We start from the raw sequence: 24,464 nt of genomic DNA on the forward strand, positions 1-24,464 counted from the left end.
CACTATCTCAAAATGAGATACCTTATGCTTTTTTACTGTTAAAAGAAATTTCAGACCTTATTTATAAATGAGCCAATATTCCTCAAAATCAAAAAGTAAATTTCTGAAACAAAAGTCATTCTTCTGATCAAGCAAAACCATTTTAAACGTTTAAAATTTAAAACAGAATATCCATTTCTCTGTGCAGAAAAAAGTAATTTAAATACTTGAGAATTCATTTGTGTCCTTATTTCTTAATTTAGTTTGTTTTGCATAATTAAGGCATGCACATGGTATAAACTTCAAAAGGTAGAAAAGATCCACCCACTTTTCACCCCAAAGCAGAAAGGCCTCCATATTACTGGGAGTCCTTTGATCACTTCTCTCCAGCGTTCTTTAATTGTGGATGTAGTGATACCCTCCATTTTGCTTTCTGCATCCCCCTCCCCAGCCATCCATCATCTCCAAGTCAATGAGAGAGCAAAAAACAGCAAGACGCTGAAAAGGAAGGGAATATGGTGTTTCCTACTTCGTCTCCTTTCACAAGCTACCCTGAAATGCTCTTCCAAGCTGGGATAAAATGAATGACGAACAGCAGGCTTTTACTTATACTAATGATGAAATAAAATTCATATTTTATGGCAAGACAAGAAAAATGTAAACATAAAGCTTTTCTCTGCCTGTTTGGGCCTCCTCCCTCCCCTTTAGTGTATATAGTGCATCTGCATTAACCAGACCTCCTCAGGAGGTAACATTCCTTCTTAATCTTGTAAAGGCTCAAGATGACCCTCTACTCGCTTTGTACATGCAGATCTGGATTATGTAAACTGTCAGTATGTCATTTGATGTATAACTCTTTGTCTCAAAAATGTATATAACTGTACTTTGACCTCTAACCGGTGGTCCTCAGAGCTTTCTGAGAGACTCTGGGGTTGTAATCTTCAGGTTGGCTCAAATAAAATTTTCTATTGCTTTCTTAGATTGACTATTAACTTTTTGTCAACACTAAGTTTGAGACAGTTCTAATATTATTATTTATTATTATTATACTCCACGGCATGTGGGATCTTCCCGGACTGGGGCACGAAACCGTGTCTCCTGCATCGGCAGGCTGACTCTCAACCACTGCGCCGCCAGGGAAGCCCCAGCTCTAATATTTTTATGAAGGTTTTATCATCCTGCGTTCTTGGTATTTGTGTAGTCAGGAATTTGGCCTCATCTAAAGAGACGTCTGGCCTTTGTCTTCTTCTGGGAGGTAACTTCTAAACACTAGGAATTTCCCTAGTGATAGGAGTATTATTCCTGGTGGTCCCCTCAGAACACAGCTGAGAGTTTAGCTCATGAGATGACTCAGCATGGGGCATACACATACTTCTCAGGTCTGTTTCATAGGGACTTTTGGCTTTTGACTGAGGGAAGATGTTGGAAAATGAAGGACAGAGGGAAAGGATGAGGGCCAAGGAGGGTTTGGCCCTGGCCATGTTTCACATGATGTCTAGGACAGCATCGTTCCCTCTCACTATATTTGAATCAAAGTGCTGGGCTAGGAGAAACATAGCCCTGACCAAGTGGGACTATTTTTAAGTTACGCTCGTAAATAAAAAGCTATTGTGGAGTAGAAGAACCTTCTGAATAGGACAGCCTTCAAAGACACAGTGATGATTTGCCTTGATTTATCTGGGATACTTCCTATTTCCACCTGTTGTCTTTGTACAATTATTAAGAGCACCCACTGTCTCTCTCAAAGGTGTTCAAGTTTGGACAATGAATTAAATGGCCACCATTTTAAAAAAGAGGGTTCAGTTATTTGGGACAAGTGACATTTTGTCCTTTCTCCATCCTGTCTGGATTATGAAACTCCAGCAGCCATCTTGGACTATGACATGATCTTGAGGGTTAGGTACCATGCCCAAGAATGATGGAGCAGAAAAACAGAAAGTGACTAAACCACTAAGGATGATGAATCTGCCATACTAGCCCTGAATTGCCTTCTTCTGGTCTTCTTTTACATGAGGGAGATAAAAACCCTTTTTTGGGCTTTCCTATCATATGCAGGAGAACCTAATTGTAAAGGATATAGGGCCCAAGTGACTAAACAGTCAGAATAGGGGAAGGTGATGTAGCAGATCTTGTGGATGTTTCACCAGCATCCAGTCTAGTCCACTGCATAGTACCCAGGAGGTCTGCAGAGTTTTGACTTCAAGGATGGGTCTCGGCTGGCATTGACCTGTGAGTATCGTCTTAGCCCCCTTGCCACATTAACTGGTTCAGGGGTGGGTAGTAAAAGCCAAAGTAAGCCAAGCAGCCCATAGTGTTCCTTTAAACACAGGGCTTTGTTTGACTGGAAAAAGACAAGACACGGAAGTTGTGATGTGCAGAAAATTTTAAAAACTTTTTATTCTGAGATTATTGTAGATTCACATATAGTTGTAAGAATAATAGAAACCCAGTATACTCTTCACCTAATCTCCTCCAATGTTACTATCTTACATAAGCATACTACACTATCACAATCAGGAAATTGACATTGATATCATCCACCAACCTTATTCAGATTTCACTTGTTTTTATATGCATTTGTGTGTGTGTGTGTGTGTGTGTGTATTTAGTTCTATGAAGTTTCATCATGTGTAGATATCACATGTGATTAACACCACAGTTAAGATACAGAACTCTTCCATCACAAGGATCCCTTTTATAGTCACAGACACCTCCTTTCCCCCTTCTCAATAAACCATAAACCACTACTCTGTTCTCTATATCTATCATTTTGTCACTTCAAGAATGCTATAAATGGAATCATACAGAATATAACATTTCGAGACTGACCTTCTTGACTCAGTATAATTCCCTTGAGATCCATCCAAGTTGTGTATTTCAATAGTTCATTCCTTTTCATTGCTGAAAAGTATTCCATGATACGGATGTGCCACAATTTGTTTAACCACTCATTATTGAAGACTGTTTCCAAGTTTGGCTATTATGAATAATGCTTTATGCAAACTTTTGGTGTGAATGTTAAGTTTTCATTTCTCTGGGTTAAATGTCCAATGACATATAGATTTGAGACTCAAAACTGCAGCAGCCATTTGGCTACCTCATCAGAGAAACCTCCTCTGACCACCCAATATAAAGTAATGCCCCAATCACTCTTCATCCTCCATATCCTGATTCATTTTTCTTCATGGATCTTTCATACTACATATTTATTTCTTAGCTTGCCTATTATCCATATTTCTCCCTAGAAAGCAAATCCATGAGCCTAGGAACTTTGTTTTGTTCCCTGCTGTATCCTGGAGCCTAAAAGAGAGCCATGGTACACCCTCAACAAACACTTAAATGAATGAATGAATGGATGGATGAATGAATGAATAAATCTCAGACATCTTTCCATATTAGTATATATAGATCTAACTCATTCTTTTTGGTCCCTGCATAGTATTCCATTGTAAGACTGAATAGTATTTTCATTAACCTGTCCCCTATTGAAGCATATTTATATTGGTTCCAGCATTTTACAAATGCAAACAATGCTATAATGACAATCCTTATACAATCATCTTTTTTTTTAATAAATTTATTTATTTTTGGCTGCTTTGGGTCTTTGTTGCTGCACACAGGCTTTCTCTAGTTGCAGTGAATGGGGGCTACTCTTCCTTGCGGTGCACAGGCTTCTCATTGCAGTGACTTCTCTTGTTGTGGAGCATGGGCTCTAGGCACGTGGGCTTCAGTAGCTGTGGCGTGCGGGCTCAGTAGTTGTGGCTCGCGGGCTCTAGAGCACCGGCTCAGTAGTTGTGGCGCACAGGCTTAGTTGCTCCGTGGCATGTGGGATCTTCCCAGACCAGGGCTGGAACCCATGTCCCCTGCATTGGCAGGAGGATTCTTAACCCCTGTGCCACCAGGGAAGTCCAATCAATCATCTTTGTACAGATGGGAGAGAAGAGGAGTAGATGGTTCAAAGAGTATGTGCATTAAAATTGTTTTTCTTAAGCTATTACTAAGTTGCTCTCAACAATGTTCTCCAAATTTACCCTCTCATGGTATACTGGAATGCCTGTTTCCTCATGTTCTCACCAATACTGAGTATTGTTGAGCTTTTTAGTCTTTACTCATTTCATAAATTAAAAGCAACATCACATTAATTTATTAATAGTGAGTTAAACTTCTTTCCACATGTTTATTAACTTGTTCTTTTCCCCTGTGAAACAAGGCAGGACCTGTGGGGCCCTCCCTGGTACAAACCCTTCCTGTGTCCACAGACTTTATTCAGCCTCCTTGAGCTTCCCTGAGTTCTAAAGAGCAGATTCAAACAGTTGCTAATCAGGGAAGGGAGGGAATGAAGAAGGAAAGGAAGAGCAGTCACGAAACAATAGTGCACCCTTGGGGCAGCGTCCTGGTTCCTCCTCAAGGAATATATATGACAACATATATATTGAGTTCTTCTGCCAGAACTAAGGTCCTCACCCAGGTGGAGGATGGTAACCTCAAGCTGAACACAAGATTTCTGGAGCACTGCCTGTCCTGTTACTTCACCACCAACCAATCAGAAGAAAGTCACACACCCTGCAGGCCTCACCCCAAATTTTGCCTATTAAAAACTTCTCCTCCAAAACCATTGGGGAGTTTAGGGGTTTTGAGCACGAGCCACCCGTTCTCCTTGCTTGGTCCTGCAATGTAAACCTTTCCCTGCTCCAAACTCTGACATTTTGGTTTGTTTAGCCTCACTGTTCGTCAGGCACAGGAACTTGGGTTTGAGAACAAGATTTGGGTTTATTTCTCGGTTCCCAGTCTATTCTATTGATCTATCAGCTTATTCTTACTTTAATTATTGTAGCCTTGTGTTTTTCCTATTTTTTATTTTTATATTTCCAGACTAACTTTAGCATCACTTGGTAAAGACAGATAAAAGAGGAGAGAGTGGAAGCAGAAATATCTTAGGCCTTATCAGGTTCTACTCAGTCTGGTGCCTGGAAGAAGAATGGTCCAAGGAGAAAGGGGTCAACAGTGTCAAATGCCTCAGGAACATTAAGATAAAGGCTGAAGAGTATCCTCTGGATTTAGCCAATACTAACAGAAATTACTGGCACCCTGAGGGCAGATAGGTTGTGTTGATAGGGAATTTATTTTTAAATAGGTGGGAATTTATTTTAAAATAAAACACTTTATTAATAAAAATTGTATTTATTAGTTAGGTTTAGTTTCCGTTGCATATGCAGACAATCCAAATAGGTGGCTTAAACAGGACAGTTGCTTTAGTCTCTCTTACATATATAATTAGATGCAGGCACTCTGCAGTGAATAAGGACCCAGGCTTCTCTTTACCTTTTACTATATCATCTTAGTGCAGGCTTCCATCCTCAAGATTGTCTCATGGTCCAGGACAGCTGGTCAACCTCCTACCATCACGTGCACATTCCAGGCTGGAAGAATTAGGAAGGGGGAATGTTAAAAGGGTATGCTTTGCAGCTGAGTAGTCTTCCTTTAAGACGCATTCTCAGAATGACCAGCCAAAACCTTCCACATAGATATCACTAGCCACCTACAATCTCAGGGCCATGTTGAAGTGTGAAAGAAGCGCTAGGTGAGTTGGTGTTCCTGAGCACATCCATAACCAGCTGGACAAGATTTCATACAGCAGAGCTGCCTTCATGAATATACCATAGTATTGGCAGTAAAGGCACCTGGAAAGTATCTTTCAGCTGGGCATATTGCTACCTGGAATAAAACTTTAAGGAAGGAGTGGAGATTGGCTATAAAGTAGTCAATGACAGTCCCTTCCATATTGTGTTAAGATTGAAAAGCACTTATTAAAATAAATAGCTGTACCAGAAGTCCCAAACTGGAGGTGAGGAGGTCAATTTCATCTTGCAGAGATGATTTTTACAATTTTTAGTTAGTTTCCAACACTTGAAAGTCAATCAATTTCACATAAATCTCTAGATTTCTGCCTTCTCTTGAAAATCAAAGATTTGGCAATATGCTGGGCTCACATTCTCAATAAGAAGTAGCTGCCTCATCTGCCCTCCAGTTATTCGCTGTCCCCATCTTTCCCTGTTGTGACCCTGGACTGGCCTGCTCATTTAAATTACCTTCTTGTCTCCAGTAGGCATTTGTGTTTGCACCCTTTACAAATGAATAACTGTGATAAAGATAAGAAGTATGCATAAAATGTGACAGTAGAATCATTAAGTTAATTGATTATTAGTCTAATAATTCAACAAGTGTTGAAGTCCTTTCACGTGATTAAATCTATGTGCAAGGCATAATGGAGATCATAGAAGGTCTGGAGAGAAGTTTCTGTCCTCATGGAGTTACTAAAGCATCTGATCTCAGTTTATTTATGTATACTTTATACTTGACATAGAAAGTATGCTGGACTATGTGAGAGCACACATCACTTCCTATTCTAAAAGTGTGCCCTGAATTAGAACCTTGACAGACATGTAAGAGTTATTGAAGTGTTACGTAAATAGGTTAGAGAAAAAGACTAGAAACTGGGAAACTGGTGGAATTGGTCACATTCAACCAGTCACTAACTCATTTAAAACACATTTGCAAACTGACATTGTTGAAATCATTTAGGTCAAAGTATAGTAATGTAAATTAAATCAACACAGGCAAGCCTGCCCAAATTCAATTAAATCTAGAGGAAGGACAGTACTGAGAAAATAGCAAAGGAAACGAGGAAACACCAAGGTAGGGATGACGGAACAACGCAAAATTTTTTTAAGTTTACTGGATAATGAAAAGAGCCTGTGTCACCCACAGGATTCCCAATCTCCCTATACTTCAGGAAGGAGCAAGCATGTTTAGGTTCTATTCAACACAGCTCTTTGCAGTGGGTACTTTACTATTTTAATGGATAAGCATACTTAGGGTTTAAAAAGTAAAAGTTGTAAGGAAGTCTCCCTCCTTGCTGGGGTATAATTATTACCATTTCATCAGAGAGGAAACTGAAGCTCAGAATGGTAAACCAGTTTGCTTAGGCACAATAAGAAGCAGCAGAACTGGGCTTGTCTGTTTCTGTCACAGAAATGTTGCCGCCTGATAATTAAGCCTTTCTTTTGCGAAACAGAATTGCGAGCGCCTGTAAATGGGGTTTGTTTGATAAAGCTCCTCACAGGCCGGGTGGGGCTCAGTCTGCAACCCTCATCCCTCCGGCCTCCCGGGGAGGCCAGATGTCTCTTCTTACCACACCAACACAAAGCTAGCTTTCTCTCGCCTTTGCTGAGGCGTGGGCACCAGACAGGAAACCCAACAAAAGACCAGGCATCCAGGCCCAGGGCCGCCGAAGCTCGGCGGCGGGCCCGGAGCGTGCAGGCAGGGGATACCCTGTCCCCGCCGCACCCCGCGGACACCGCCTGTCTCTGTAACCGGTATCCAAGGCTCCCGCGCCCGCGCGTTCCGCCCCAGGGCGGGCGGCTAGGCCTCCGCGGACCTCTGCGGAGGAAATCATCCAGGCCTGAATCCAGGAAATCTTGCCGTGCGCAGGAGGCCTGAGCCAAGCCCCGCCCCCGAGCCGCCCCTTCCGCTCGCGCCGGGGTGAGGTCTGCGGGGCTGTCGGGATCCGCTCGGACGCGGCCACGTTGTCCTGAGCCTTGTGAGCGCCTGGCTCTGCGAGTCCAACCGGCGGCGCCCGACCAGCTGCCCCCTCGCATAGCCGCTGGGCTAGGTGGGGTCGCAATATCCCCACGCTCCCTCGGCGGGCGCAGCGGCGCCGGGTTCCAGCGCGCGGGCGCGTCTGGGATCAGGGCCGGGGAGGAGCCGCCCTCCGGCAGCCGGGCTCGCCTCCCGGCGCCGCCCAGAAGCAGCGAACGGGAGGGAGCGCGGTACAGCTGGGCTCCGCGCAGGGCTGGGCGCCGGGGCCCATGCCCGTGCGCCCCTGCGGGCCCGCGCCATGGCCTCCGGGAGCGTGGCCGAGTGCTTACAGCAGGAGACCACCTGCCCCGTGTGCCTGCAGTACTTTGTCGAGCCCATGATGCTCGACTGCGGCCACAACATCTGTTGCGCCTGCCTCGCCCGCTGCTGGGGCGCGGCGGAGACCAATGTGTCGTGCCCCCAGTGCCGGGAGACCTTCCCGCAGCGGCACATGCGGCCCAACCGGCACCTGGCCAACGTGACCCAGCTGGTGAAGCAGTTGCGCACCGAGCGGCCGTCGGGGCCCGGAGGCGAGATGGGCGTGTGCGAGAAACACCGCGAGCCCCTGAAGTTGTACTGCGAGGAGGACCAGATGCCCATCTGCGTGGTGTGCGACCGCTCCCGCGAGCACCGCGGCCACAGCGTGCTGCCGCTCGAGGAGGCGGTGGAGGGCTTCAAGGTGAGGGCCGGGCGTGCGGGGCGGGGAGGGGCCGGAGCGCGAGTCGGACAAAGGGAGGAGAGAGCCAAAGGGGCTTCCTTTTTTCCGCCTAGAAAATGGCTGAGCCGGACGTGTGGTTCACAGCCGTCATTTCCTCTCTGTCCGCTCCAGAGCCTCGGCACTCAGATTTGGGAGGAAAACCTGTAGCTGGTGAGGAAGCCAGAAGTCTCCCCACCCCCACTCTCATTTCCTTATGTGCCTCTATGTTTACCCGCTCACGGGCACATTATACATAAAGACGGCCCATGGAGACCCCTCTTGACGGTATAAAAGATATGCGTAAAACCACGTCCACAACGACAAGCTTCAGAGACGCTCGCACTCCTGTCGGCTCCTAGATGATCTGAGACAAAACACAGTCGGACGTTAACTGGCTGTATACACATCAAGCAGAGGCCCATCACCTCTCCATTCCCCAGCACTTCCCTGTGCTCCGTCCTCTTCTAGAAGCTCACGGAAAAGAACGAGCTCCTTACTACCTAAGTCATTTAACCACCGTGAGACTCATAGGAGATAACACAGTTATGAAGATTGAGTGAAATAAAATGATGTGTGGATCCCTTTGTGAACTCTTGAACCAACAGACTGGCACAGCTAAACAATAACGTGGAAACAAAGTATTAAATATAAAACAGTTGTAAGGCAACATTCAAGGAGTGCATGATCTGTGTGTTTGAGGACTGCAGGAATATGTACACAATTATGTACATGTTTAAATGTGAGTACATTCATGCAAAATTATTCACTTAACATTTATGGTGCTTTCAAAAATATTCTTTTACTCACACTGGTGATAACCCTCTAGTAGGTTGAGAAGGTGGTGTTTGCCCATGTCACACCAGAGGAAAATAAGAGAAGTTAAGTCATTTTCTCAGTACGCGTCTGTGAAAGAGCGACAACTTAAAGCCTCCTAGTCCATTCACCTTTCCACTAAGCCATGCAGTATCCTTCCAAGGGCAGGTAGGTGACCCACCATTTAAGATACAAACTACCAAAGGAGAGGTCTGGTGACCCCTGTGCCCTGGTGATGGCAGTATGGTCCAAGGATAGGCTCTAACCAGGAACTTGGCATCAGGAATGTGGGTTGCACGTGTGATAAGCAGAATAGCCATATTGATGGTATGGTCTGCCTAATCTTGAACTGCCCACCTGTTTTTGCTTTTCTTAGGAGCAAATCCAGAACCAGCTGGACCACCTAAAAAGAGTGAAAGACCTAAAGAAGAGGCGTCGGGCACAGGGGGAACAGGCACGAGCTGAGCTCTTGGTAAGGTTCTTTGGAATTCACAGGTAATATCAGTTCTGCCTGTCACTCTCTTTTTTTTTGTGAGGCTGTTAAGCTCCCCTTAACCTTGTGCAGTCACGTCGCCCAGAACTTCTAGGTGTGGGTGGAACAACCTTATATGGCAGTTGGGAATTCACCTGGAGAACCAAGGGATTCCCTCCCACATTTTGGGGGAAAGGATGGAATAGCTGAGTTTAGAACCCCTAGAGATCTGACCTATCAAAAGTTTAATCTGCTAGCTTTGTGCAGATCAAGGTTGATCCCTGACAAAGCTAATACAGGTGAGATTCTTGGGCACAGTTAGCCTCCTTTGTACCATTCTGCAGACAGTTGCTGACAGTGGCTTTCTGTAAGCCCGCCTGTTGCTTCTTCCTGGAATGTTCCTTTTCTTGACAGTTCAGTTCTGAACTTTTCAGTTTGTTCCCTTCCCCTAGTCTCCCAAAGCCTTAGCAAGTGACTAATGTGCTGATTTGTGATAGGGATATTTGGGGGGGTTTGTTCTGGAAAAAAAAATAGAGACTTTTTATAATATATACTTATATGTCTACCATCTAAGTGTTTAAGCCTCTTTTGAACAATAAATAAAATATTACAAATTCCCATCCATTAGAGGTATTTGCATCTGAAAAGCAAACTCTTAGACTAGTAGTGTCTAGCACCATCTTGTGAGAAATTTTGTCAGTCCTGGCCAGGGTGTAGTATAGAACTTTTGGACTGGGAACTTACTCCCATGATGCCGTAAGATCCCACCACTTGTTCTGCTCACAGAATCCACTGAGACTTCAGCTGCCTTTGCTTGAAAATAGGTCTGACTGAAGGAGAATCTTCTAGTGAGCCTGAGTGGACTTAAATCATTAAGCACACCACTGTGTCCTCTCTGGGGGGGATTGTCAAAGGGGGGAAACAGCCCTTCTTTGAGAATCAGGGCACCTGGACATACTTCTTGGCTCTGTCAGTAGCCAGTTGAATAGATGGAGAGAGTAATACTACCTCTCTAGGCCTCAGTTTCCTCACTTGTGAAATAGGTAGGTTGGACTAGACTTTTGGTTCTTCAGCGAGGTGAGTACTGCCCTCTCCTCCTCTCCGTGGTGTGTGGGTGTTTGGTTGGAGTGATTGGGGAGGGTTGGGCAAGGATGCTAAATGTCCTGCAATGCAAAGAACAGTCCCATGCAGGCAGAATTGCCCCCCCCCACCAGGGTGCCAATGGCATTCTCTTTGCAAAGCACTGAATTAGTTGAGCTTTAAGGACTCTTTCATTTCTAAGATTATATTGTATTGTTTATTCATTGAAAGACTTGTCCCTTTCAGGAGAAGTATAAGTTCGTGAAAAGGATTTATAAGCAAGGTGTGTGTGCATCACTGTTGCACAGTAAATAGTATACCTGAATGCAATGATGAGGTCTTGGGGTGGATAGCCAGGGGAGAAATATGAAGGGCTCTAGAAGTAGCCTTTCCTCTCTTCACTGCCCTTGCCTGTCATCCACACAGAGCCTGACCCAGATGGAGAGGGAGAAGATCGTTTGGGAGTTTGAGCAGCTGTATCACTCCTTGAAGGAGCATGAGTATCGCCTCCTGGCCCGTCTCGAGGAGCTAGACTTGGCCATCTACAACAGTATCAATGGTGCCATCACTCAGTTCTCTTGCAACATCTCCCACCTCAGCAACCTGATCGCCCAGCTGGAAGAGAAGCAGCAGCAGCCCACCAGGGAGCTCCTGCAGGTGAGGCTTAGCGCGCCCTGCCAAGACAGCTCCTGCTAAAAGGTCTCCCTTCTCTCTTTGCCAAGGAGTATCCAGGACCCCCCAACTGCCTTGCCAACTCTGGGAGTAGCAGGGGCTTGCCAAGCTCTCTGTTGGGCATGTTGGAGGGGAAATGTACAATAGAGGACCTGGTTGACACAGCTTGGGTCAGTCAGTTGCACTGTCTCATGGAAAGGGTAAAAGGGAGGCCTAATGCCCAGGCCTGTCCTGCACTGATAAGTGGTCTGATCACAGGCTCTCGACCTCTCTGGGCCTCAGTGACCTCATCTACTCATTATGTAATGAGGGGTGTGGCCCACATGTCATTTAAAGACCCTCCTCACTCCAGTTACCCTGTAATTTTAACATGTATGTGTGTATTACCACAGCTACAAAACAAACGCTTGAGTGGGAGTGGTCAGCCCAAGCAGTCTTGTGATTTAATCTTGGTAGTGCAGGTGATAAAGCTGCAATGCACCCAACCCAGGAAGACCACTGGAAATGAGAGGATGCCTGACTGTCATTTGTTCATTCAGTGCATATGAATTGTCTATTCTGGGTCAGGCACTAGTCTAGGCACCGGAATTAAGTGGTGAATAAGCTCTCCTGAAATTTAAATTCTAATGTTGAGATCATATGATAAAGAAGTGAGCAAACAAGTATCATTGGTGTTGATAAACGCCCTTAAAAAGGGGCTGATAGGATAGGGTTAGGGTCAGCAAATTATGGCCCGCCACCTGTTTTTGTATGTTCTGCAAGCTAAGTATGCTTTTTACAGTTTTGAATGGTTGGGGAAAAATCAGAAGGATGTTATTTCATGATATGTGAAATTATATAAAATTTGAATTTCATTATCCATACTTTTTATTGGAACACAGCCACGCCCATTCATTTATGTATTGTCTGTCGCAGCAGAGTTGAGAAGTTGTGACAGAGACTGTATGGCCTTTTCCTTAGAAGAAGTTCACTGACTCCTGCTTTAGATTAAAACGAGAAGTCTTAATCTTGAGCCTTAACTAACACCAGTATTTAATTGCCAGGGAGAGAAGGAAGAGCTTGCAAAGCGAACAGTTGACCAGAGAATGTGGCAAGGGAGGAAAAATGTTTCAGGAAGGAGGGAGTGGACAACAGAATCTAATGCAGTTGAGGTGAAATAATATAAGGGCTGAGATACATTTGGTTTAAAAACATGGGCATCATTGATAATCTTGATAATAATCATTATCATCTCAATGATTTTCATCTCAGATAATCATTGATATTCTGCCACAGTGGAATAATTTGGTCAGGAGCCATATGAGGGAGAGTTGTGGTGACAGAGGGTGAATGGAAACTGGAAGAGTAAATGACTATTTCAAGAAGTAAGACTGTGAAGGAGATATTAAAAAAAATACTCGGAGATGAGGTAGGATTGTGGGGCTTTATGGGGAGGGGATGCTTAAAGAAACTAGCTAAACATATTTTAAAAGAAAATGTGGAAAGGAGCACCTATGTTGTAAGGATTCAGGTGAAGAAAATTACTGAAGCTATAAGGATGAACTAATCACTAATGTGCTGTTTCTGAGAAGGCAGAAGGGAAAGGTGACTAAAGCATATGTGTGGGACTTAGTTTTGGAAGATCCTCTGTTGTATGGGAAGAAAGGACGGTGGGGGCAGATAGATGCAGGCATGTTGTGCATTTTGGTAGCTAAAACCCGTTGGCTTTTTTTTTAATAAATTTATTTTATTTATTTATTTTGGCTGCATTTGTGTCTCCATTGCTGCGTGAGGGCTTTCTCTAGTTGCAGTGAGCGGGGGCTACTCTTCGTTGCGGTGCGCGGGCTTCTCATTGTGGTGGCTTCTCTTTGTTGCAGAGCATGGGCTCTAGGTACACGGCTTCAGTAGCTGTGGCTCGCGGGCTGTAGAGCACAGGCTCAGTAGTTGTGGCGCACAGGCTTAGTTGCTCCGTGGCCTGTGGGATCTTCCCGGACCAGGGCTCGAACCCGAGTCCCCGCCATTGGAAGGCGGATTAACCACTGCGCCACCAAGAAGTACCCCGTTGGCTCTTATTCTCTTTTGAAGTTAGAAAAGCAGGACCATCTGCTCCCATTGAGCAGGGATTAGAGAAAATATGAGCTTTGAAGAATGTGGAAAAGTTCTGAAATTATTGTTTCAGAGTATGGGAAAGCCATCTGGTTTGTGAGATGTATTAGAATTACTTGGTCAGTGGACGTCAGTTTATACTGGGACTTGTCTGCCCAGTTGTGTGACCTTTTTCTTGTCCCTGCTTTTTCAGACTGTTACTGCTCTGGTGCCAGGCATAGGGAGAGCAGGTAGTTGGGCTCATCCAGGATTAGGGCTTTGCAAGATTTGAGCTTTTTTTTTGTTGTTTTTTGGTTTTTTGATTGTGATAAAATATACATAACCTAAATTCACCATTTTAATCATTTCAAAGTGTACAACTTAGTACATTTAGTACATTTAGTAAACTCAGTGTTGTGCAACCATCACAGCTATGTAATTCCAGAACACTTTCATTACCTCGAAAGGAGACCTCGTACCCATTAAACAGTCATTCTTCATTCCTTTCTACCCAGTGGCAACCACAAATTTGTATCTTTACGGGTTTGCCCATTTTTTTAAGGTAGAAGGTATTTGTGAGAATATTTTTGAACACATGGACCGTGAAATCAAAACTGGGTGATAGGGACTTCACTGGTGGCGCAGTGGTTAAGAATCCACCTGCCAATGCAGGGAACACAGCTTCGAGCCCTCGTCCGGGAAGATCCCACATGCCGCAGAGCAGCTAATCCCGTGAGCCACAACTACTGAGCCTGTCCTCTAGAGCCCGTGAGCCACAACTACTGAGCCTGCATGCCACAACTACTGAAGCTTGTGCGCCTAGAGCCTGTGCTCCACAACAATGAGAAGCCCGCGCACCGCAACAAAGAGTAGACGCCACTCGCCACGACTAGAGAAAGCCCGTGTGCAGCAACTAAAACCCAACACAGCCAAAAATAAATAAATAAATTTATTTATTAAAAAAAAAACTGGATGATAAGTAAAAGTAGAGAAAAAAGAGGGGTTGTGGGCTCCATGGGGAAGAGGGGTCATGGTAGTAGTCATTTGAAAGGTAAGCTGAATCTTACTTAATGCGGGAAAATTAGAGCATTCCCACTGAGGTCAGGAAGTGGGCAAGATGTTCATTATTGTCTACCTGTATTTAACATTGTACATATGTATACACACACTCACACAGGAATATTAGGCAACTGTAAAAAAGAAATATACCTGTGAACTGATACAGAGTGGTTTCTATAATATATTGGTAAGTGAAAAAAATCAAAGTGCAAAATATAGAGTGTGCTACTTTTTGTGTAAGAAAGATGAAATAATTGGAAAATACATGTATCTGTTTATTTTTGCAAAGGGAAGACTGGAAGGATAAATCTGAAAATAATGGGAATGGGGAGAATGTGATGAGAGGAGTTACGAGAAAGAGTGACAGACTCTCTCTGGCCACATCTCGGATATTTTGAGCACCGATATAAATAAGAACAGTGATGGATTATAACCCATTGAATAAAGTACGAATTGATGGGTCCATACTAATAATAAATGAGGGAAAATTCTTCCTTCCAGTAGAATGTTGACTAAGTAATGTAGAAGGAATTCTTAAATTTTATTTATTTATTTATTTTTGGCTGCGTTGGGTCTTCGTTGTTGCACGTGAGCTTTCTCTAGTAGCAGGGGCTACTCTTTGTTGTGGTACGCGGGCTTCTAATTGCAGTGGCTTCTGTTACGGCACACGGGCTCTAGGCCCGTGGGCTTCAGTAGTTGTGGCAGTAGTTGTGGCCCATGGGCTTAGTTGCTCCGTGGCATGCGGGATCTTGCCAGACCAGGGATCAAACGGTGACCCCTGCATTGGGAGGCGGATTCTTAACCACTGCACCACCAGGGAAGCGCTAGAAGGAATTTTTGTTTTGTTTTGTTTTGCTAGAAGGAATTTTGAAGGTAGAAAATGATCATTTGGCAACTATCATATTAAAAGTTAATTTAGACAATAATTATTGACAGATGCTAAACCTAAGGGGAGGGGGAGTTTGATAGGGACTGGCATATTAACATAATTTCAAAGTATCACTTTTAGATTACTTGTTAATTACAAAAGGGAAAATAGTAGCTATAAAATATCACCAATAAAGGACAAGTGAATATCATGTTTATTTAGAGGCAAACAGCATACACTAGTCAAAGACGGTACAGCTTGAGGACTTCCTGAGTGGTGCAGAGGTTAAGAATCCGCCTGCCAATGCAGGGGACACACATTCGAGTCCTGGTCTGGGAAGATCCCACATGCCGCGGAGCAACTAAGCCCATGCGCCACAACTACTGAGCCCGCTCACCTAGAGCCCGTGCTCCGCAACAAGAGAAGCCACCTGCAATGAGAAGCCCACGCACCACAACAGAGTAGCCCCCGCTCGCCGCAACTAAAGAAAGCCCGCGTGCAGCAAAGACCCAACACAGCCAAAAATAAATAATAAATAAATAAATGAAGTAAAAAAAAAAAAAGATAGTACACTTTAGTTTAATCATGACAGCAATATCTGGGAAACCCAAATAGAGATATTCTATAAAATAATTAGCCAGTGTTAAGGCAATGTGTCACAAAAGCCACTCCAGACTTATAGACACATGTCATCATAAAAATGCAATGAACGATCCTGGATTACCTAAGTGGGGAGGGGAGTAGCTGTAAAGAATATTAATAAGACAATTAAATTAGGTTATGGACTGTTGATTATACAAATGTATCAATATTCAGCTTCCTGAATTTGATAACAGTACTATAGTTATATAAGAAAATGTACTTGCTCTTAGGAGGTACAGAATCATAAAGGGGTAAAGGGATATAATATAAACAATGACCTCTCAAATGATTCTAAAGATAAATATGGGAAAAAGAGTATACAGGAGCTCTTTGTGCTAGCAGCTTTTCTGTGTATTTGAAATGATTTCACAGTAATACGTCAAAGAAATCAAGCTAGACAGGCAGGCAGTTGTGGTCCAAGGGTGGGATGCTTGAGTCAGTAAATTTGAAATCTTGAGATCCTTGACCAGTGTGCAGGAGGAGAGTGCAGGAAGTGCTAGAATAGCGAATAGTGTGCAGCCCAGTTTCCTCTGCCCAGTTTTTAGCTCCTGGACCGTGAGTTGTGCTCCTTGTCTCCCTGGTTTCTCCCAGGAGAGCCACCCCATAAGGTGGGTTTTCAACAAACATCTGTGAGAGAAAATGGAAGTTAGGAATGATTTCTCATGCTTATCCTTTTCCTTTCTCTTATAGGACATCGGAGACACGTTGAACAGGTACAGTTTTCTCTCTCCCCCGTGCTACATCAAGCCTGAAAAGATTTTCCCTCATACTTAGAAATTCTGGAAGGAGCCCAGAGCCTGAGGACATCTTACCAAGTTGACACATGTCCCGCCTGTCCCTGAACCGAGTCACTAGTGTGCAAAGAACTAGATGGAGTGCAGCTCTTCTCAGTAAAACTCAGGAATTGTTGACAAATTATGAGGGTAAGGGGTGGAGTAGGGGGTCCATTTAGGAGGGTGCTGGTGATTTATGAGGACACTTCTATGGAGAGGGTAGAGACTTACAGGGACTTAGGCAAAGTGCAAGGGTATTTTATAGTTTTTGTTTCCTAAACATTTCAGAATCCTTTCTTTTTTGTTATCTCTGTCTCTCTGTGTCTCTGTTTCTGACTCTTTCTTTTTTCTGTAATGGGGGAAATATGGTCTAAGAAAAGGGAGACCAGCTCAGAGTTATATAATGAGTGATGAGTTACCTGGATTCTGGCTCTTGTTCTCATTATTTCTCTACTGTATCATCAGATGGAAAGTGAGGAAGAGCTACCCGGGAATTGGGACATGACCGAGCAGGAGAAGCCCAGAATGTGCAAGAAGCCAAGATTAAATTATGTTTTCAGGGTTGGATGGCAAGGACAAATGGGATAGGCCTTGGGGGGCATAATGTTTGGTACCTACTGGGGCGGAGCCTGACTTTGAGGGAACTGAACTTTGAAGCTAATTAAAACCCTGAAGGGTGAAAACCCTCCAGCGGAAATGCAGCTTGATTATGCGGGAGCATTGGAGGAGATATGGGGGGGTGGCACATAGATGGGGTTGGATGGCTGGGAGGGCTGTGTGGACAGAACTGTTGATAGAACTGAGCTTTTTGAGGCCTGCTGAGATGGGATGGTGATGAGCTGGAACTTGTACTAGTCCCTGCCAAGTGACCCCAACAAATACTCCCTTCACTTTTACTACTACTTTAACTTTTTGGTACCAGTCTAGCTCTGAACAAACAGGGAGATAGATCCTTTAGATTCTAGCATTTTGGGACGTTAAGGTTTGAGTTTGGCTCTCTGAGTTAGGAAACCCAAAATTTCATTGGCTTAAGGCTTAAACATAATTTTAAAATTTTGTCACCATTAAAAATGTGCAAGTAGGTAGCCCAGGGCTGGTTTGGTGGCTCCAGTGATCATCAGACTCTGAGGTTTCTTTCCATTTACCCTTCTGCCATCTGTAAGATACAGTCCTCATTCTTACAGTCCAAGATAGTTCCTAGAATGCTAACCAGCAGGAAGAAAAGTCACATCACATACCTTTTTATTTTATTTTATTATTTTATATAACCAGAAACCTTTTTTTAAAAAAAAAATAAATTTATTTATTTATTTTTGGCTGCATTGGGTCTTTGTTGCTGCGCTCGGGCTTTCTCTAGTTGTGGCGAGTGGGGGCTACTCTTCGTTGCGGTGCACGGGCTTCTCTTGTTGCAGAGCACGGGCTCTAGGCACGTGGGCTTCAGTAGTTACAGCACGTGGGCTCAGTAGTTGTGGCTCATGGGCTCTAGAGCGCAGGCTCAGTAGTTGTGGTGCATGGGCTTAGTTGCTCCATGGCATGTGGGATCTTCCCGGACCAGGGCTCGAACCCGTGTCCCCTGGCATTGGCAGGCGGATTCTTAACCACTGAGCCGCCAGGGAAGCACCACATTCCTTTTTATGCAGACTTCTCAAATTACCACAAGATACTTCTTACCTCTCATTGGCCAGAACTGAGGCACAAGGTCAAATTTAGACCAGTCAGTCATGAACCCAGTAAAATTTGGAAGATGGGAGAAGGCATATTGGGTGGGCAACTAGCAGTCAGTCTTTGCCATAGACCCCTTGAGGGGGGTGGTGGGTAACTGGGTATTGTCCAGAGAGTACCTGTCTGTCTGAAGATGCCATTCTCTCCATATTTGGGAACCTGAGGATTATGGGTCATTGCCCACCACAAATATCAAGGACTTTATCATGGAATCTAGTGCTTTCTGGCAAGGTCAGGCTTATATTCAGTTTAATTCAGTAAATCTTTGAGGACATGCCATGTGAAAAGCCAGAAGCTAGTACTGTGGGGGAATAAGAAGGTGAATAAGATGTCTCTCCTATTCTGGTCCAGAGGATCATAGTCTAGAAGGAGAATAGGAAAAAGACTAGAGTGGCTGCTTTTAAAGATTGTCCACCTGTGTTGGCCAGTTTAGCCAGGTTTGTCCTGGACCCTGAAAGGTGGTGGAGTTGGGGGAGGGATTCACTTGTTTTTTTGTTGCTTTTTTTTTTAAAACTTAGGGCTGAAAGAATCAGGATCCCTGAACCCTGGATCACACCTCCAGATCTGCAAGAGAAAATCCACATTTTTGCCCAGAAGTGTCTGTTCTTGACTGAGAGTCTAAAGCAGTTCACAGGTAATGTAAGAAGAGGGATCCATGAGGGTTTATGCTCTCAATAACTATATTGCCTGAGAGGATGTATTTTCCAGCCAGATAATGGGCAAACTAAACATCTTCTTTTCTCTCCTTAGAAAAAATGCAGTCAGATATGGAGAAAATCCAAGGTAAATTTATCTACTTAATGGGCTTTTGACGTTGAAGTTTCCTGGGAAGATGAACGCTAAAGTGTGGGAAAATGGGAAATGCGCGATACCTGCTGGCCGGCCTCCCCTGATATTTTACATCTTCCTTTTTGCTTTGTTAATTTTTTCAATTAATAGCCTCTTGTTTCAATTTGAAGCCTTTTAACTATATGCACTCATTTCTTTTTTTTTTTTTTTTTTTTGCGGTACGCGGGCCTCTCACCGTTATGGCCTCTCCCGCTGCGGAGCACAGGCTCCAGACGCGCAGGCTCAGCGGCCATGGCTCACGGGCTCAGCCGCTCTGCGGCATGTGGGATCCTCCCGGACCGGGGCACGAACCCGTGTCCCCCGCATCGGTAGGCGGACTCCCAACCACTGTGCCACCAGGGAAGCCCTGCACTCATTTCTTAATCTACATTAATGGAGAAGAAAAATATACAATCCAATAATTAATCCAGAATTAGTTTGATTATTTAAAATTATTTTTAATTGAGAAAGAGAATGAACAGAAACTATCCTAGCTACATTTCATTTGAGCTAGTGTTTGTGGTTATAATTTATAGAGTTTCTGCTGCGTGTAGGCACTGGTGCTGACCAGGACAGGAGGAATCAAGCAGCACTGATTGAGGCAGAACCTCGAGGGAAGTGGTTAGGAACAGGGATTCAGGAGTCCGGCTGCCTGGGTCCTGCGCCCAGCTCTGCCACTTGATAAGGATTCTACACTATAATTTCCTCATCTGTAAAATGAGGAGGATAGTAGCTCTTACCTCACAGGGTTGTAAGGATTAAGTTAAATTAGTTACCATTTCTAAAGCCTTTTAGAATGGAGCCTGACACGTAATAAACCCTACATTTATGTTTATTAAATAAAATGTTCAAGGTATTTAAGGGATGCTCTTCCTAATACAAAATTTTCTGCTCGTGATCACATATGAGCATACAGTACATATGGCTGTATACTAAATGCTAAAATTCTAGGCAGCCTGGTAGAATTTGAAATCCTTATATGTAGGTAATCCCTTTTCTCATTTAGTACAAATTACAAATCCCCATAATTCTGATAATTTCCTGTATATGCTAAAACTTTATTTGCATTGTATCTTTTCAGATACATACTTTTTTCACATCTAGCAATGTAGACTTAGGGAATGCTCACAAGCAAAACAGGGAGAAACTCCACTTAATACCAGAAGCTCAGACATGACGTTCCTTGATCTGACTCATTTATTTTTCCTACTCTTCTCCTGTCACTTAAAAGGCTCACTGAGAACGTGTCTATGAAAATGCTTTTTCAACTGTAAAAGCATTTTACTGCAAGTGGTCTTGTTTGCTCCAGCTTGGTAGTGGATGTCACTTGAACCACTCATCCCCTAGAACAGGTTGCCTATGAAAGCCAAGAGTTATCTATGATGCGGACTTAGAACCTCCATCTCCCCCTGCAGAGCCAGCTGGCCCACTGGAGGGCGGAATCCTTAATCTTGGCTCAGTTTGGCCCCATATGCTACCAATCTCAGGCATGTCGTTACTCTTCTGCCCAAAGTTTCCAATCCCTCTTCCCTTTGAGCTCTAGGCTGGAAGACGGAGTCATACACTGTATGAAGAAATCAGTGCATGAGTGACAACAGGGGTTCTGGGGTGTCTAATGGAAACCATTGCTTTATGATGACTCTAACCAAAGCTCCGTCTCTTAGGTATTCCTGGAAATATTCAGATGACTTCTGTAACTTCTTTCTCTTTTGTTTTTTAGAATTGAGAGAGGCCCAGTTATACTCAGGTGGGTGATAGGAGACAAAACCATTTGGAAAAAGGAGTAAAAATCCTTATCAACATAACTACTATTGTGAATGATTTTGGAAAGTGCCTAATTAGGATCCTTTAGGTTACATGTATGAAAAATGATAATAATCACAAAAATACATCAGTTGTTTCTATGTGTTTGTAATATCTTTGCTTCAGAGCTGAAACCATGGACCTTTGAATAGGAGGAAATCAAACTCAGGAGCTATGAAGGATTGTAGAGGTGAAACTACAGTTTCCAAAAAGTAGAGCACTCCCACTGCTAGTACACTGGTATGCTGCTCTACCCACTTAGCCTTGGGCAGTGTGTGGTTTACAAAAGGCAGTCATCCTTCCAAAACTACTGAGCTCACCTCTTATTCTGAGTGCTAGGGATAGTCTAAGAGGAATCTGCTGTCATCCCTTCTCTGTGCCTCAGAGCAAGAGTTGAAACTCTCCCTCTCCTTGACCATCACCAACACCTCAGGTTCAGAGACACTGGGTAAATCTGTGACCTCATAGGTACTCAGAACTGAGGTTTGTACTTTCCACAGTCACAGGACCGCCTTCTGTTTCATGAGATCCTCCTCATGAACAGAGGGACTCTACATACAACGGGTCTTCTTTCATTGATATCCCCTGGCTGTAATCCATATCTAATTCTTTCAACAAGTATTACTTGATTACTTTGCTTATGTCTTACATTTCCTAATGTTGCGCAGGGTACTGTAGAGGGAACAAAAGGGCATAAGACACTGACCTATCCTTGGAGTTAAATGTCTGGTTGGAGGTATGAGGTATACCCATGACATGAGGGAAAACATGGGCAACTGTTGTGAACAGATTTTTGAACCAAAAACCAAGCCTCTGGGGCTCTTGCTCACCTCCACCAGTTACCTGTCTTCAGTCTTTTGTGGGAATCAGTCAACCTAGCTGAGCTTTGGTTCAGAGAGAGAATGTTTGGGAGTCTTCCTTCTGAACCAGGTATGAAGAGCAAATGAGAGAATATATGCCACTGATTTTAAAACAGGAAACCACCACATGATTGTAAGATGCATGTGGGACTAGTGTCTTTATCCGATGTAATGTGAACATTCGTATGTTTCACAGCAGATCTGTTGATATTTGGTTGTAGAGTGCTGTACCACACCCTGTCTATCTAAATTCTGTATTCTGTGAAACTTCTGGTCCCCAAGACTTTTAGATTAAGGGATTGGACATACATGTAAGAAAACCTCAAATTCAGCTTAATAATGGTTATTGTGGTTTAAGATGTGAAAAAGCAAATAGAGGTAAAAATTTCAGTACTTTCAATATATCCTAGCTAAAAGAAGTAACTAGCTAATCCAAACAGTAACTTTTGGAATGTCAATTTCAGGATGTAATTGAGTGTAAGATGAATGTGCCTTTGTTGGAGAGCTCATATTCTCTTCTTAGGGGGTAGGAGAAAAGCTGGGTGTTCAGAGTGGGCTTTCCTGGCTCTCCGCTGACCTTCCTCTGCCCTTCTGTTGCCCTGCAGTGGATGTGACTCTGGATCCAGACACGGCCTACCCCAGCCTGATCCTCTCTGATAACCTGCGGCAAGTGCGGTACAGTTACCTCCAGCAGGACCTGCCTGACAACCCTGAGCGGTTCAATCTGTTTCCCTGTGTCTTGGGCTCTCCATGCTTCATCGCTGGGAGACATTATTGGGAGGTAGAGGTGGGAGATAAAGCCAAGTGGACCATTGGTGTCTGTGAAGACTCAGTGTGCAGAAAAGGCGGAGTAACCTCGGCCCCCCAGAATGGATTCTGGGCAGTGTCCTTGTGGTATGGGAAAGAGTACTGGGCTCTTACCTCCCCAATGACTGCCCTCCCCCTGCGGACCCCTCTCCAACGGGTGGGGATTTTTTTGGACTATGATGCTGGCGAGGTCTCCTTCTACAATGTGACAGAGAGGTGTCACACCTTTACTTTCTCTCATGCTACCTTCTGTGGGCCTGTCCGGCCCTACTTCAGTCTGAGTTACTCGGGAGGGAAGAGCGCAGCTCCTCTGATCATCTGCCCCATGAGTGGGATCGATGGGTTTTCTGGCCATGTTGGGAATCATGGTCATTCCATGGAGACCTCCCCTTGAGGAGGTGAACTCAGGCCAAAAGGGCCATTGACCATACTCCTACCCCAGGCATAAGGCATCCTGTTGCCTTGACACTTCCTGCCCATCACAGCTGGATGTCCTTACCACTTTCCGATCCCTGCAGTGCAAGACAGGATGTCCATGTTCTCTGCCATCCCCTCCCTTCCCACGAAAATTGTGAGATGTAATGAGAAGTATTAAGATTGCCCGGAAATAAAAACCACATGTCCACCTCCAGAGTTCCACACTTCTTGGTCTTACACATTACTGGAGGGGATAAAGAATATGGATAATCTTGGGTTCGGAGAGCCATTCAAGATATTTAACACCTTGGCTCAGCCCCACATAGTGATCATGGGTATTTGCTGTCATTTCTGAACTAGGGCTTCTTTCTAAGAACCTAGAGCTGGACTAGAAAGTCCTGTCAGCATGGCTCCCTTTTGTCCCAGTTTTTCCTCCTGGGAATAGTACCTCTACCCCTGATTCCCAATTGGCTGTAGTTTTATTTATTAACTCCATTAAAGAGGTCTATATGTGTTTTGATTAGTTACTGTTATTTTACAATAATGGTGGGAAATGGTCCCACCTCTGTTATGAGATAATGTTCTAATCAATGTGCTCTTTTCTATCTTTTTGAGGGCTTTGTCAGCTCCCTTCATTCTAATGAAAAGTCTCTCCAGGTGCTGGATGCACGTCATCCAGGATAATTTTCTGCCCAGCACCATCCATTGTTCCTACATCCCCTCCCACTCACATTTGTGGACTGATGGTCAGTCATACACTATCCCTGGAAGGATTCCGGGGCAGTATGCCAGGGATTCATTGACTTTTGTCTCCTTTTCTCCCATCTCCTTTGAGGGATGGGGGGATTTACCTTTCTAATATGTGTACCATCAAGGGGCCCTTCCATCCCCATGGCCATTGGATCACGAGGTGTTCCGAGGTCAGAAGACCAAGGCAGATCACTTTGAGCAAAAGCTCCCACAGTGGCTCTGAGTCCCGCTTCTCTTTGGGTACATGCTCCTCTGTTTGAAAATAAAGTGAGTATGGATGTTGTTTACACTGTTGTTGTCTTCTGGGTCTTGGTAGGATTGGGTTCATATGGGTCCAGAATCCCATTCTCGCCAGTATTTTACTTTCCAACTGGATGATAAAAACAGTACCATGTTACTGTTTTCTAATGGTGCTGGGAAAGTAGTATTGGACATCCACAGCCTACAGCTTTGTTAATCCTGTCACTTCACTGGGAAAGTGTTCTTTCAAGTCCTTTTTTATAACAGTGGGGTAATGCAG

General features: G+C 44.1%; 1 protein-coding gene across 1 annotated transcript; it reads left to right on the forward strand.

The window, feature by feature from the left end:
* Positions 1-7,546: 7,546 nt before the first annotated feature.
* On the forward strand, positions 7,547-23,660 carry TRIM27 (tripartite motif containing 27). The gene is made up of 8 exons (XM_082847847.1): positions 7,547-8,296; positions 9,504-9,599; positions 11,106-11,336; positions 16,675-16,697; positions 18,998-19,113; positions 19,230-19,262; positions 21,028-21,054; positions 22,576-23,660. Exons 1-8 carry the CDS (start codon positions 7,877-7,879, stop codon positions 23,169-23,171), a joined length of 1,542 nt encoding a protein of 513 aa, XP_082703973.1. The 5' UTR covers positions 7,547-7,876; the 3' UTR covers positions 23,172-23,660.
* The last annotated feature ends 804 nt before the right edge of the window (positions 23,661-24,464 follow it).

Source organism: Leucopleurus acutus, assembly GCF_964270905.1.
Source record: "Leucopleurus acutus genome assembly, chromosome: 10".
NCBI classification, from domain to species: domain Eukaryota; kingdom Metazoa; phylum Chordata; class Mammalia; order Artiodactyla; family Delphinidae; genus Leucopleurus; species Leucopleurus acutus.